Here is a 15,614-nt window from a genome sequence, read left to right on the forward strand (position 1 = left end):
TCTGCATCCCCATTACACTTCCTGTCCACCGCTCTTACTACCAATTACCCCGTCGGGGAAAAATGTTTTGGTCCACAATAACTTGGATCTTACATTTACTCTACAGACCTCATTTGATTTGATGGCCTGTTTGGACCGAAGACCTTGTTTTGAGGTCTCACAAACCATGAAAAGAGCCTCGTCCGATTATTGTTACGGCAACCAACGTAAAAATAGATACCAAGATACCAGACAGGATGCAAGGCTTTACCTTGGACAGAATAAGACTGTTAGTCACACTCATGTCCCACCCGCCCACTCCATATCACCCATCTGACTTGTGTGCAGTATCGGGTCAACAGCAGCGATCGCGCTCTGACATGAGTCTCTTGGGAGTTTAATGCGCAGCATTCAGAGATGAAAGCTATTTTTAAGAGCTCAACGTCAACACTTAAAGGACTCAAGACCAAACCAGAAAAGCAAGGAAATCTAGATCAGATGTTTTAATTTCTCTGTATGACTCTGTATCGCTGTTCCTTGTGACCCCACGCATTCCACAGATATCCAATTTGGAATTTGGCGCAGCGAAGTTCTGTCGGTCAAATCCACAGAGGCTTTGGCATTTTAGCGATTAGCCACATTCCAAGAACATTAAGCGGCGAAGGCAGCTGGCTAACATGGAGATCTAATTCTTTAAGTCACACTCTCAGAGAGCCATGGAGGGTATTAGCAACGTCATGTGATCACACCAACTTCCCAAAAAAACATGTTGATTCTACGAACCGGTAAAGGACGGAAACCAATGTGGAGGATTCCAATGTCTGAGAGAGCAACATCACATGCTCTCCGTCATGTGTACAATGTTTTCACAACTCTTGCGACGGTGAAACCTCCTGTCACTGGCTGCGCTGCTCCTGCTAAACACTGGACTTGTAACGCCTGTTTTGTCTTCATTCTAAATCCTCAGGAGATACGAAGCGCTAATGTATAATTGCTCTGCTTTTTTCATCAGCCAGGTACTTGACCCTTCTCTTTATGGAACATGGGCTGCTCACCTCCACCTCACATAGGACCAAGGTAGGGCAAGCAATTAAGGAGGAGCCACTGGGGACCATTAATATCATTATTTTTATTTAATGTATCTCAAACCAAAGTGGCTTCAACTTAATAATAATGTGCACTGTTATGAAAGTCGTTTCAAAAGAAAAATATTAACTATGCCTTTTATATAAAAAAGTATCTTTCATGCTAAATAAACAAAATTAAGTGCAAGGGAATGTCATATTTGCATAAAACACATGTTAAATACTCCTGCTTGCCAGGCTACTTTTGCTGTCTTCCTCCCTCATCCACTGCTGGATCTGTGTTTAGATGAGCCCGCGGTCAATGGTGGCCTGGCTGGCAGACAACAGCAGTGACTTTGAGAACGGGTGGGGGTTTCCATCCTCATCGTCAGCGCCACATACGTCTGCCCCGACCAACCTTCCACTCCGCTCTTCCGGGCAACAACCGATAACATCTGCTCTCACATATTTGAAGGTTTTTCTTTTCTAGCACACACAGCTGGGACCATCTCTTACTATGCAATCCAAAAGCAAAACAATGCCATGGCACTCATTTGAGAAGCTAAGTACATAAAAACAAAATTTTGATAGCAAATTTATGCTATTGAATTTGTGAATTCAAGCACAAGTTTTGAGTGGGTAAGAAGAAAAATTGGATAAACTCGTACCTCTATTTCAGTCACGCTGCTCGCAGACTTTTGAGACAACATTTGGCATTCTTGCTCTCTGTTCTCATTCTGTCCCTCAGCGATGGACATCAGAAGGGACATACAGGACCACTTCCTCTTGGGCGAGGGCTTGACCTCTCTAGGAATAAACACAGAGCATCATTGTGGCATCGTGTCAAGCACACAACTCTCTGGGTGCATTATTCATTAGAGAATCGAGGACGGTGAGGATAGAATCAAGCTGCTGCCGAGTCGGTTTAAAAATTTAGGATACTTCTCTTTCTCATTATGCAATGTCAGGGGAAAATTTCTTTATTATTATTCTAATTTCATTTTTTGTTCATTCCTCCGCAATAACATTCTCAGATGACATCACACCCTGTGGAGGAGGAGAGGCATCTTTGGTCCTGTCCTGGGGATCAAAGATCCCAGAAGAAAGGCAAAGCCCTCCACCTGTCACTTGAGAGTCCTACTCTCACCTGTGGCAACAAGCTTTGTGCAGAGGTTGAAAGAACCAAGGTTGTTCCGCAGCATGACTTAAAGAAAGTGAGAGTCAAAGTATACCCTTTGCTCCTCGACATCGAGCAAACCCAGCCAGGGCAGAACTAGGGGGAGAGATGATGAAGGCGGTGCCTGGGGAGAGGGAAGCTGGGCTTCTTTGCTTCAACTTCTGCCCCCACGACCCAACCTCAAATAAGTAATGGAAGACAGATGGATAGATACGGACGAATGTAAGTGTAATGTTAGGGGCGAGCATTTCAAGTTGAAGTTGAGCAACATGCATTGACTTTTTTTAAAAAAAGATTGCCAAACAACAACGGAGGAACTGAGAATTGTTTCTCAAAAAGTGCAAGAAATGGTCTCAAAATGAAATACGTACATCTCCGGGTCAGTGTGTTCACCCGTCTTTGCGGAAATGAAAGGGCTGGAAATCTCGATAAACTCCTCTGGTTTTGGCACCGGGGTCACTGCAGGAGGATAAAAACTCTCATGGATCTGATGGTTGTTTCCTGAACTTCTCATCCAGCTGGTGTCAAATCTACCAGTGTCTATTTTAACAAGTGAACTATTACACCTCTGTCTTCATTTCAGCATGCAGAAGCCGAATTCACTGAAGCATTTGAAATCCCACATCACAACTCGCTTTGCGTTCTATTTATTTAGCACCTACACTATCACAGTTTTCCAATTTGTTTGATATCCTCCCCTGCATCCTCCTCCTGCCCCCCCACCACCTCTTCTTCCCAAAGTCATTTTTAACATCTTCGCTGGTTTTTTAACTCACAGTGCGGCTCGTCTGTGATCACAATCTCCTTGCGTGGGCGTATGAGTTTCCAACGGGGCACAGTTGCTGGTTTCAGCGCGGGCTCGGACGGACATTCCCGGGTTCTAGTCAGAAGGACGATGTGGCTGAGCAGCAGAGAGAGCTCGTAGCGCCGCAGATATTCAGACACATCCGCCTGCCGGGACAGATGGACGTTAACCCGAGCCGTTCCTTAAACATTTGCAGGACCCAAAAATAAAATGTAAAACACCAAACTGGTGACAAACTCATAAAACAAAAGAGTAAAAATAACCAGTATGGGTGTGAATAATAGAAGAGCCTGATTTGGGAACTGGTCCAAATAGATCACAATATGTCCCCAATTTTTACACACAGCTCACTGTTTCTAAGCAACTGTGAGTTTTCGTGAAGCGTGACTTTCGGATTAAAACATTGATGGTGAAGTTACTCATAATACAACCAGAAAATATCAATCCAGCAGGAAATGATAAGAAAACAAAACACAAAAGATTTCCACCAGTTTTTGAAAAGAGGAACTGAACTCCCTACTCATTACCATGAACCTTGTGGGAGGTCTCCCTCCTCTTCAGCCTGGAACTTCATCTCCAGCACTCTCCACGTGTCCAAAACATCCAGTCTCCCTAACTTCGTCTTCAAACTTCTTCCCTGTCCCTCCAAGGCCTCGTTATCAGTCGCCCATGTGATTGACAGAATTCCAAATTGCAAGTTATGACAGTTGCCGATTGTGTAACCTGAGGGTTGCATTCACATTTTTGAAAAATCCCTTGTTGAAGGTCAATGATCAGTCCATTGACTACTTCTGACCAATACAGGGATGTGGATTTGCACCTTCATGTCAGAGGCTATAGTTCACAGCCAGGCACCGGTTAAGGAGAGTATCTGTGTCCTGGCTCAGCCCTGCTTTTGGGACTTCTTCTGCCACCCACCAATCTGGGTCAAGGCCGTAGGACTGAGGACAGTAGAAGGCTGTAGTATGAGGCAATACTTACATCTTTCATTTACCTTGCTGTGGTGGTTTTTGAGGTAAACCAAGAGGGATCTTGGACTGACCTCTCTCTGATAGGAGCTCAGCTTGCTCGACTCGAGGGCATTTAAGTTGATGAGCACCCATCCATCACCTCCCCCTTATCCAAAGACTCCCCACCAGACACCTTTGGCCCACTGATGCTTTCCCACGCCAGCAAAGAGGCGCAATCTCAAACAAGCATTAGCTGTAGCTACACTCATCTTGGAGCCTTGGGCTTTATGCTTTTTAAATAATGAAACCCAACAGGCAGCATTATCTTTTTGAATGAATCCGCCTTTTCTGAAAGCCAGGTAACTTGAAACAACTTAACACTACAATACAGTCCAAAAGAAAGTATTAAAAAGTGTTTACCATTTGCTTAAACCCAGAGGAATTCTTCCTTGACAGGTCATTGTAGTACGCGGCACACACCGTTTGGTCAGGGAAGTCAGATAAACCTAGGGATCACATGGAGAAATTGGTTATTTGTGAGTTTAATTCTGCTCATTTGGATGAAATTTTCACACATGAATGAGGAGTAAGAATAAGATTTACGTTTGTCACAAACACAAGGCCTGGGGAACAACTCCGGAACACCAAGAGGTAAAAAATGTGGACCGCTCCAGGTATACAGTGGAAGCCAGGGAACTTTCCATGGCTGCACCACGTCCGCGGGGGTCACTGACTGGGAGCCCCCCGGGAGAGCTGGCCCTGCAGTGCTTCATTTATCCACAGGAAGAAGCAGGGATGAGTATGGCCGCCATAAAGACTTCAATATTATGTTTTTAAGCTTTTCAAGACAGTTGTCTTCCTGTAGTTGAAATAGAGTGCACCAAAAATCTAGATCACCAATAACACATGATGAACTACAAAGATTAGTGGACATGATGAAGGTGAATAGTCCATCTGGGAAAAAAATGAAATAAAATTTTTGATGGGATAGTGGACTAATGTTCGTACCTTTAGAAAAAAAAGCCTATTTCCCATATGGTGCGGCACTAGAGAAGGACAATTAAACACTGGATCAATACAGCAAAAATGCTCCTGTCTGCAGACTGTGATCCGGATCACCCCAAATGTTAATCATCTTTCATTTCACATATTCCTTCTGAAAATTTTATCCAAATCTGACCACAGCTTTTCAATACAGAACACAGACAAACCAACGCCATGGAAAACACAACCTCCTTAGAGTTGGTTATCAAAAAGAACACTGATAACCAATTCTGTTGAAGCCATCTTCTCCTAGTAAGATGCGAATTATAGTATAATATATGTTCTGTAAATGTATTTAATTTGACCCACAACTCTGTGACCCTTTGAATTGTTGGCCCCTTGTGTGGTTCACATAGAAAGCTCTGATGTAGGTCATACACAGCAGCGTCACCTCACTGCGATCATCATGTAGGAGGAAAACTGAGTTTAAATGTGTCAAGTAACTCAGGGCTAATAAGATGTATACATTAATAATTCAACTTGTTACAGTCGTCTAGACATTACCATTAAAAATGGTATCATTTCTGAGGGTCATTCGTGAATAGATTAATTAATATTCAAACTGAACTTAAATGAATTATAAACAGCTCTTCAACAATCCGCCCTTTAAAAACCACTCCATCAGATGTGACCTCAGCCGATAGCCAACCACGCTGTGTTCAAGGGGTATGCAACGCCTCGACACTGGCTTGGAAGGCACTTCTCCCCTGCAGTAATACCAAATAATTCACCCTGCCGCCGCTTCATCTGCTGGTTTATTTATAGTTTTCCATACAAAGATGAACTCTCCCTGCACTCCATAATATATGAGCTTGGGAAAACAGGAAGTGGCGCTTGAAACAACAGTTAGGAAGCAGAAGGGACGAATCAGAAACAGAATTCTTCGCCACAGCGGTGGACCTTGAGTTTTGACTGCAGCGATTCTTAAATGCCATCGAGGAACTGAATCAATCAGAGCAATAAAGGGAAGAAGTTATTCATGTGTGCGAGAGTTTATGTAGGAAGAATTAAATATTCATTGTCAAGCTCTATAGCGGTTGAATTATGGATGCCGCAGCAGGAAAACAGAGATTTACACACGGTGCCCTGAAATAGCTTGAATACAGATATTTCAGGGACACAAGTGCACCTCAGGATTGAAGAAGGGGAACACCTCAATCTCATGCCAACTGCTACATAAGTTGCGTTATTTTCATTTGAAAAACCACTATGAAAAAGAACATTTTCTATTTGAATTTCTGTGGAGTCTTCAGTCCTCAAAGATGCAAAATCATTTATTTTCAAAAGAGGAGCATGATATCATTTATTGAAAATGCATAGCGGCAATTTTTGCTGAACATCTTTACCGTCATCTGACCCAGACTTGCCAGTTTGCCCCTGGATGCATCCACTCAGCTGAGGTGACTCATCTTCCCCCACCGCCTCCTTTGATGGTGCCTCCTCTGGTTGAGTTAACACTGGTAAGTACTCTTGTAAAACATCCCAGATTTTACTCATGTTGCCAAGTCTGGAAGAAGATGAATGAAATAAAAGCACAACTTGAATTTTATTATTGATTCGATTTCGATTCGATTGAAAAGATCAAGTTTCTGACTTCTTAAAAATAATATTTGACGTGTGTGTGAGAATGCCTTTGGACTCCGAGACGAGAGTCTTACTTAATGGCGGTGATTTCGGGGATCCAGCTGGTGAGGTTGTGGATAAAGGAAAAGTCCCTCATTTCTCCTTCAGTATCCAACACCGGACTAAAGATGAACACAAATAGTCAGTTAAGACTACCAGTATGAACATGTATCTCTTATCAAATTTGGGTCTCTGGGGCAGCAGTTGAAGATGAAGTTGAAGAGGCCCAGAGTTAACCAAACAATCGCCCCCCAGCTCTTCAGCGTAGGATCAGTGGGTGTGACCCGGGGATTCCTCAAAGATGCAGCACATGATAGAGGTGGGTGATATCAAAATTGTTCATGAAAATCATGAACATGAAGGATCTACCAACATGAGGAGATTAGGAGGAGTCGGTCACATTCTTTCTATACACTATACATCTATGCTGACGTGTGGACTGGTTCATCACTGGTCAAATGCACAACTTCGCCTCTGACTTGACCACACACCTTCACAACGAAATAATGGAGTGTTCCTTGTTGGATTGTCTGCACTGCGGAGCTAACGGCGAACGTGGTGTCGCACTTCAAAACTTAGACTATCAAAGTTTGCTGCGGAGTTTAAACGTAAAAAACTAAATGCAGGACCAAATAAATGCGCTCCAAGATATGAAGAGACAAACAATCTTTTTTGTTATGGAGCTGAGGCAAAGAATGTCAAAGACTTGCCAGAAAATTCCCCAAACTAGAATAATATCATGCCAAAGAGATTGTGACAAGTTATTCAACATAAATAAATCCTGGTGTATATTTTGCCATATTGCCCATCCCTCTCGGGAGACATTTAAAAAGAAAAAAAATACATTTTCTGCAATTTGCTAATGCAAATAGCATGGGCACAATAGCCGACTATTGCCACAATTTTTTTCACAAATTAAGAGATTTCCTATAGGACTTTTGACTAAGCACAATTGCGCTTTGGCAGAGGTTCCTTTGCTGGTGCGCCTCAGGCTGCTGCAGTTTAAAAAAGGTTGAAAAACACTCCTCTAATGGCCCACGTTAGAAGTAAAATGAATATTCCCACTGATTTAGAACTCACAGTTACAGTAAATTGTATGATGTTGCTAAGGACGACTCCACCAAAGACTTTCTGAGGTTTTAAACGCAGAAATGTCCGCCGCAACAAAGAGCTGGTAACGCTTTAATTGGCTCTCTGGGGTCGTCGGAGGCCATCGTGTTCAGCTCAGTCCCGACCCTGGAGGACTCAACACTCACAGCGAAACCATGAACAGCTCAGTGACACAGTTGCAGCGAAGGCCTGGCAGAGAAAGGTGTGCAAAAGTTGGGGACGAGTTCCTTCACTACAGCTTATAAATGATTCACATCAGTCTTCTTTGTTTCCTGTCTCAGATGAAACATTTATGTCTCAACCTTCTGGACAGTGGAACAGCCACCTTTACACACGCTATGTTGCTCCAGCACAGACACGCACACTGTCAGTCTGTCACCAAATTCAACACTGCCTCAGGACAGCGATTAGGTCAACTGGAGGACTCGCTGCATCAGCAAGAATAAGGTTCACCCGCGCAAATCTGGGGTAGCCTACTCAATTTTCCATTAGAAATCATGACACTTTGGAAGACAGTTTGCTGGAGAGAGGCAAGAGTACAATTGACTTTAAACACCAACACTCTCCTGTAGCAAGGAAGCCACAGTATATTCTTGAAGACCAGGTTTCCTTGGTTCGTTTTCTTCCATCTTGTCCTCCTAAAAGTTGGAGACAATGGACTGTCTGGCTTTTATCGCTGACTTTATTTACCTCCATAACTAAATATACTGTACTTTCAACAGATGCAGCATCGGCAGGCTTTGTTGTCCACATGACAAACATGGTTGAAAGCATAGTGATCTGTGAGAAGCTTGGAATTGTGCAGCATCCGGAGCTGGATATGGTCTCAGCGCTTTGATACAGTACAGTACTCAACAGTATCTGGACGACTCCCCAGAGAGGTGACCCAGCACACATCGGAGGGATTACACTTATGGCAGGAGAACAACTTTTGTATTCCCCACAGTGCATCAGAGGGAGTATCTGGGAACACTAAGCCTCCCCTGGAGATCCAGTCTTCCGGATAAGAGGATGGATAGATGGGGGAGGGGGGGAAGGATAATCATACCTGAACTTTAAACAAAGGTTAACAAGGATTCATTGATTTCAGGAAGATTGTTTCTTTTGCCACCTTTTGTGAGTCACCAGGTGGCAGCTATAGCGAAAAATATTGATGTTTTCCCCCTTAAAAGATGAAAAATTGTCACCTAAACATCAAAGAAGTGAGAGATTTTGAGCTGGTTCTGATACGATCATGCTAACAGCTATGTAGTAGTGCTGCTGCCACCTGCTGTCCGAATGAGCTCATTGAAATTAAAGCTATTTGAAATGCTAAAATGCTAGATAAAATAAAGGTAGGGCGACATCATACAGGAATAATAAACCACAATGAGGTTAGAAATGAGCGGTTTGGCACTCTCTCAAGTACCTTTCCAGTGTGTGGTGCCGTGATCAACACTTCATTGTTACCATCAGCGTCTTTGAATGCTTGGATTCGTTTCCCAAACAAGATGAAGTGCAACTTACTTTGTGTTGGCGATTTTAATAAGCGCTTTGGCCAACAACATGGGCCACAGCTCTGATTGACGGGAGGACGCTGGAAGCAGCAGATTATTATCCTCATCAAACGGCATCAAATCATTCACCGTTATCTTCCTCCAACAACCCTGAAAGAAAGGGTCAAACGCAAGGTTAACTAACAAGTAATGCAAGCGCTAATTCATTCTTAGTCTGAATGAAATGATTACAAATGATGTGCCGGGTCTCTCGGCTCCATAAAAGCCGCTTCAGAGCGACCTCGTGCTCGCACCACATCATCTCGCTCTGTGTCAGTCATTATTACGGGCTGCTTGAGCTGTGGTTTGTCTCCTGGACATCTGGGGTGAGTCTCCCACTGCTTTCAGTGAAGCAGAGCATAGGCAAGTGATAAAGCGGCTGTCTGTTTGCAGCTGTGTCTCGCTCTTATCTATCACAGCAGTGTGTGCGAAGAAGAGGTCCATACATAACGCAGACTCTTCGGTTCTTTCTTCCTACAACCACTGCATGAAGAGAGAGCTGACTTTCTCATGAATGAGACGCAACAGTCACTCCATCAGAGATGAAGCGACAGTGGAGAAGCAGATGAGCTTCGCTGGATGGGGCTGCTAGTGAGGAGGACGGGGGCGAGGGGGGCAGTAATAACATTGCCACAACCATCTGCTGGCGTGCTACGGTTGGCACGGGGGCTGCTGCCTACAACTGTGTCATGCTTGTTTGTCAAGACAAAAGTCTGCAACCCAGCTCAGTGCTGCACTTGTTGGCCTAAATAGACTCTCTTCCTGCAACCACACAATGATGTCACTGTCCAAACTATGCACGCTCACTGAACAACCAGGCCTCAGAGATTACGCTCAACCCAAGCCATAGATAGAGGGCGCACTCACACTTGCACGTTTGACCCTAAAGATTAAGTACGTCAGCAGTTTTATTTAGAGTAACCCAACGCCTGATCAATGTCCCATCGTACCGGGCTGAGATGAACAAATGCTGCGAGAGCCTGCCGCTCTTCTTCTCCTTCGAAGCTCTCTCTCTGAGTATCTGGATACAGTCACCCTTCTGGGACTCACAAGAAACAGAAGAACTAGCTAAACCTATTAGTCAGACAAAGAAGAAAATACACTGTGTTTAACACAGCAAGGTAATCATTCTTGAAGTAAGCGGTGCATGTTAAATACTAGGGCTGGGGATGAAAAGAAAATGAAAACATATTATTATAACATTGATATTTCTGCCCAGAATCGTTTTTTCCACATCCTGCGTTCAGAATATACATCTTAAACCCCTTGGCTAGACAGGAAAGAAATGGGAAGTGCGGCCAGGCAAAAACCCCTTTTGCCGTGATGTGCATTTTTATTATTATTTAAGTTAATAAATCACATTCGCCATCTAAATCAAATCGGCAACCAAGTATCGGGAACCAAATTGGACCTATTAAATACTAGTCAGTAAATCCCTTATTCTTTGCCTGTAAATGGAGCAGTATTATGTAACATTATTTGTCTGAGGTGTCCCGACCACAGCACCATGATGTCAACCATGTTTTTCTCTCAACTCTCGCTTGCCTAATTTTGTTGTTAGTCTTATGTTTATTGCAACAAAGACATCAAAACAATGGTTTTATGCAGAAATATTACTAGGTCACTGAGTTTTACTGTGTTCTGGAAAGTTTTTGGTGCAAATGTAAAAAGAGTTTTTATAATTTTTTATATTAAACAAAAGGTGCATATATAGTTACATTTTTAACTACAATATGAAAAATAAAATAGACTTTTTAATTCTCACTTGATAACAAACCCCTGATGGAGAGATCAGATTTTCTAATGCCAGATTTCACCCCCAAAACAATGACAGTAAATTCCCGCACAATCCTTTTTTCACACAATATAATTTTTGTAAATTCAACATATGTGAAAAAAGCATATATAGATATCATTTTAAAGGACATTTTCAGGGAACCACACATGCATTCTATGGGAGCAGCGGGAGGGCCTGTCGATGAGCCCCAGGCCAGACTTTGCAGATGCCTGTATATCAGAAGCCCCCAGGCTGCGCCGAGGACTTAAGTGTCACGACTATCCCACCTGCTCAGTGAGAAGCTGCAGACTCATGCGGAGGCTTATCTTCTTATCAGGGACCATTGGAAGTCCAGTCACCGATTTGAGCTCTGACTAGGAAAGTCATTCTCACACACCCTGCTCCCACCCGTCTCCCATCCTATGGGGTCTTCATCTTACACACCTCAGAAGATGTGAACACCACAGCGAGAGTTTTTTTTTTTTTTTTTCCAAATGTGTGTGTCACTCACCATCCAATACAGTCGGACCACATATTTCCCGTAGCTATTGTAGAGCGGCACGTGACCTTTCGTGACCTTGCACAGCGAGTAGATATGCTCCCAAGGACTCCAATCTTCAGTGCGGTTACACACTGACCAGACGATATAGATCTCACTGATAATCCACCTCATCAGCTGTCCGACACAAGAAGGAAGCCATCATGAGACACACTCCGAGGAACCAAATGTAAACATGGGAGCAGCTCAGTCATTATCTCATCGTTGCACCGCATTAGGTCTCATTCACTTGTAATAATTCAATCCAAGAAGAGGAGTCTGACCTCGCTGCAAATTAAGTGATTGTTGGGGCCGATCAGATCAAAGCGCTCCCTCTCCTCAACGACCAGCGGAGTCTGGATGAAAAGGACAAAGAGAATTCAAGTGAACAAAATGAGACTTAAGTGATAATAGCAAAAATGAGTTTGGGGAAAGTAGTCATGGTGATGAATTGATTTGGTGACCTGTCAAGGACAGCGGGAGCTTCCAGTAATCTCACCATCATGGACGGAAACAGAGATAAATGAGTGAGCTGGATCCTGTCACATCTCAGGCAGCACTCACAAGGATATGTACTTGTAAAGACATCAGCTGCCAGAGACTACATTTCACACTGTTACACAAGTGCATCAAACTGTGGCTCGCACACACTGGAGGCAGAAAACTGAGGTGTTCAAAAGTGCCTACAGTACTTAGACTAAGCTTTTACTGTTAGACAAACTCCAGACCTCATGTGAAAAATCACCTGAACATTTTAGAGCCACGTTGTTAAGAAAGAAGATTTGCAATATTAAAGCCAGTCAAAGGCAACGAATTGAGAACACGGAAAAAGAAATGCAGAAAATTACAAATAGACTGTTCTCTAATCGAAATGTGGACAGTAACTTGGCTTGGACAGTTAATAGAAAAGGTCGAGAACGAGTATCATAGATGAAGTTTCTGGGTTTCAGTATGGACTAGTAGCTCACATGGAAACAGCACATAACCAACAGCAGAATGAAAATATCAAGACAGCTGTATATAATAAACAAATGTAAATCCTACGTGAATGTGAGAGCGTTGAGAGAACACTGATACTCCCACACCTACTCAACAGAGTTGAGCTGCGGGGGGACACCTACCAAAGCCACACACGACCACTGCTTCAGCTAGAGAAGGGGGGTATTAGAATAATGTATCAGACAGTACTGAAGTTAGCTGAGCTAATGGAGAGACAAACACTGCTCATGTTTAGAGGCAGAAATGGTCAGGATCATCTTCTAAAACTGTTTAAAATACCTCCTGATGAGGAGGAGCAGAGAAGGAGAGGGAACTTCGACCAAGCATATACTAGAACCACACTGAGATACATGTACACTGCAATAGTGGGAGCGAAAATGTGGAACTTACTAACAAAAGAATTTAATAACAGAAGCAACATGAGGGTTTTCTAGAATGACACAGATACTGCTCGATGACTCTGGAGGAGAGACTATCGAGACTAAAATATTTGAAGGTTAGCAACACAAAAGGACTAATAAACACACACAAACACGAAAAAAAGGAATTCATACACATGCACTCACAGACGCACACACGTTTGTACTTCCAACCATCCAAAACATATGGTTAACCTTAGCCAGGACTCAGAAGTGGGAGAGTGTAAAGTAGGATAAACAAGCAGACACACACTAAAATAAATAACACATGCACACAAGTTCACACACAGCCACTGATCCAGACAACTGTTCTTCCCTCTGCTGCTTTTCAATCTCTGTGTAATGTAAGAAGAAATACTGGCAGAATTCTATGCAGTGTATCAATCAAGCTATGTGATATAATAGTTCCAAAACAATCATATCATGTGTCAAGTATCGTTTGAAATGTCTGGAATTTATCTGTAATGTATCAGAGAATTGAAATAAACACGCATTCAGTCAAATAAGCAGGGAAGCAAACCTGTGATGTAAACAGAGCTAAGCTAGAAGGAAGGGAGAAGAAAAGTTACCTTGTCGCTCAAGAAATCCACTGGGCGCTTCCAGGAACAGACTTTCAGAGATTTAGGAAGCTTTATTTTACCTTCTGGATCTTCAAAGAACTGCTGCTGACAAAGGCAAATGGAGTTATTGTCAAGCATTAGCAGACTCTGGTTTCCTCCCACACTCAATATTTTATGACATATAAATTATTATTTTATATTTATACATATTTTATCATATATTTTATGTGCATGTTTTGCCATACTTGTGAGTACCAAGTACAAGCCACCTTTTTGTGAGGATATTTTGCCTTATGAGGACATTTTGACCTGTCCTCAGGCTATGAGGGTTAAAACGTCAGTGAAAGTAGTTTATTATAATCACGTGTAAGTTTGGTTCTGAGTCCTGGTTAAGGTTAGACATTTGTTTTGAATGGTTAAGATAACGGTGAGATGCTGGGAAAAGCATTACTGTATGTCAATGTGAGGTCCTCACAAAAATAGCAAAACGAGGTGTGTCTGTGTGTGTGTGTGTGTTTATGTAGATACATTTTCAATGTATTTTCTTGTTGGATATCTATTGCTCCATGAACCATGTCTCACAGTCTCAAACTGTTTCCTTAAATTATATAAATTTTCTGTCATTTTAGACAATTTACGTGTAATATTTTTACCACATTTTACTTACTTACTTATTTTTCATTTTACTTTTTAGTTTCCAATGTGATGACATTTACTGACTGGATTTTTATCATCTGTTCTGAATGAGATCAAATTGTTTTTGCTTAAATATTTGATAACTATGACCAGGACTGAAAAACGTGACATTTTGTAGCGTTCTCAGCGCCAACAACAAGCTCCACTTACAGAGGCATTTTTGTCGCAACTAAAATAATGAGATTTGGTTTGAGAAACGGTCAGAACCTCACACTACAGCCAAAATATTGTGATATTTAAGCTGATTTGTTTGTGAAAATAGTAGGATTGTTTTATATCCCTCTACTAAACTCCAGGGTTTATTTAATTAAGCTAAAGTGCTTTTTTTTAAGCATTTAAAGTAAACAAATCACTTCAACAGAATGTTTTTAAAAGCGAATAAAAACACTGAATTCAGTAATAGTTTGCCTGTAACTCATTAAAAACACATTAATAGAACACAAACTGAAGTTAGAAAATTGGAGAAGCAGGTTTACAGTGACCGGGCTCTTCGTCCTCTTCCCTTCATCTGGTGCTTTGCTGGAGTCCCATCTCTCTCTGTCCACCTCAGCATCGCTCCACTCCGGCCAGACCGAGGTCTTGCTTCTGACATTCGCCTGGCTCTCAAACGAGGAGCACATCTGGGATGTCGTCCTGTTACCAACGTTGGCAATGAAGTCATGGCCTAACAACGAAAAGCTCAACATGTTTCTTTGGCCTTACCTCGACTGTCTGCTGGAGAAATTCACCTTGCTTGAAAGCGCCTCCTTTTTCTTGCACTGTGATTTAGACATTTTGTTTATGGATTCTCGTTCAGCTGCTTGTCTTTCGTGCAAGCAGTTCTCCTTTGCGGACTTGCAGTGAACGTTGCCTGGTTTGGGGTTGATTTTTCTGGGGTATAATTGGATTTTAAATCGGTAACTTGGTCGATAAATCAGCAAACTACCTGCCGGTGTGTCTTTGTTTACCGTCCCTCCTCACTGAGAAACTTCAGCTGTTGCTAGGCAACCGTGCTCAGTGGGCGGGAACGTCTCCTCTTCCGGGTTTCGCGTAAACTTATTTTCTAAAGAATACATTAAACCAAAGAGATTTTAGCTAAGGAAACGTTGCCAAAAATGTATATTAAAACACCTTACTGTTATGGGTGTAATAAGAATACAATTAAAATGGTGAACATTCGTTGACAACATACCGAGCAGTAATAAAAAAATACAAAAAAGGGGGGAAATATAGGATAAATTTCAGAATTACTGGCAATAGTATAACTAATTTAATCATAAATGAAAAGCAAAAAATGTCTAAGTGGCCTTTGTACTTCATAAACGTCAGCCCCTCACGCGCCTAGAAGAGTACATTGTA

At 42.3% G+C, this 15,614-nt stretch overlaps 1 protein-coding gene across 4 annotated transcripts in view; it reads right to left on the reverse strand.

The window, feature by feature from the left end:
* Window positions 1-15,223, reverse strand: part of LOC128768291 (androglobin-like) — a 35,958-nt gene extending 20,735 nt beyond the window's left edge. For all 4 annotated transcript variants that reach the window (XR_008416230.1, XR_008416229.1, XM_053881066.1 and 1 more), the window contains exons 1-12: window positions 14,979-15,223; window positions 14,753-14,909; window positions 13,590-13,682; window positions 11,887-11,958; window positions 11,576-11,740; window positions 9,259-9,398; window positions 6,678-6,764; window positions 6,366-6,526; window positions 4,396-4,481; window positions 2,997-3,171; window positions 2,592-2,679; window positions 1,712-1,850 (exon numbers count right to left, since the gene is read on the reverse strand). Coding sequence is in view for 2 of the 4 variants with exons in the window: in XM_053881066.1 (XP_053737041.1) it covers window positions 1,712-1,850; window positions 2,592-2,679; window positions 2,997-3,171; window positions 4,396-4,481; window positions 6,366-6,526; window positions 6,678-6,764; window positions 9,259-9,398; window positions 11,576-11,740; window positions 11,887-11,958; window positions 13,590-13,682; window positions 14,753-14,909; window positions 14,979-15,049 (1,434 nt within the window). In the remaining 2 variants the exon portion in view is untranslated. The remainder of the gene's footprint in view (window positions 1-1,711; window positions 1,851-2,591; window positions 2,680-2,996; window positions 3,172-4,395; window positions 4,482-6,365; window positions 6,527-6,677; window positions 6,765-9,258; window positions 9,399-11,575; window positions 11,741-11,886; window positions 11,959-13,589; window positions 13,683-14,752; window positions 14,910-14,978) is intronic.
* Between the last annotated feature and the right edge of the window lie 391 nt (window positions 15,224-15,614).

The sequence above is a fragment of the Synchiropus splendidus genome, chromosome 12, assembly GCF_027744825.2.
Source record: "Synchiropus splendidus isolate RoL2022-P1 chromosome 12, RoL_Sspl_1.0, whole genome shotgun sequence".
Classification (NCBI taxonomy): domain Eukaryota; kingdom Metazoa; phylum Chordata; class Actinopteri; order Syngnathiformes; family Callionymidae; genus Synchiropus; species Synchiropus splendidus.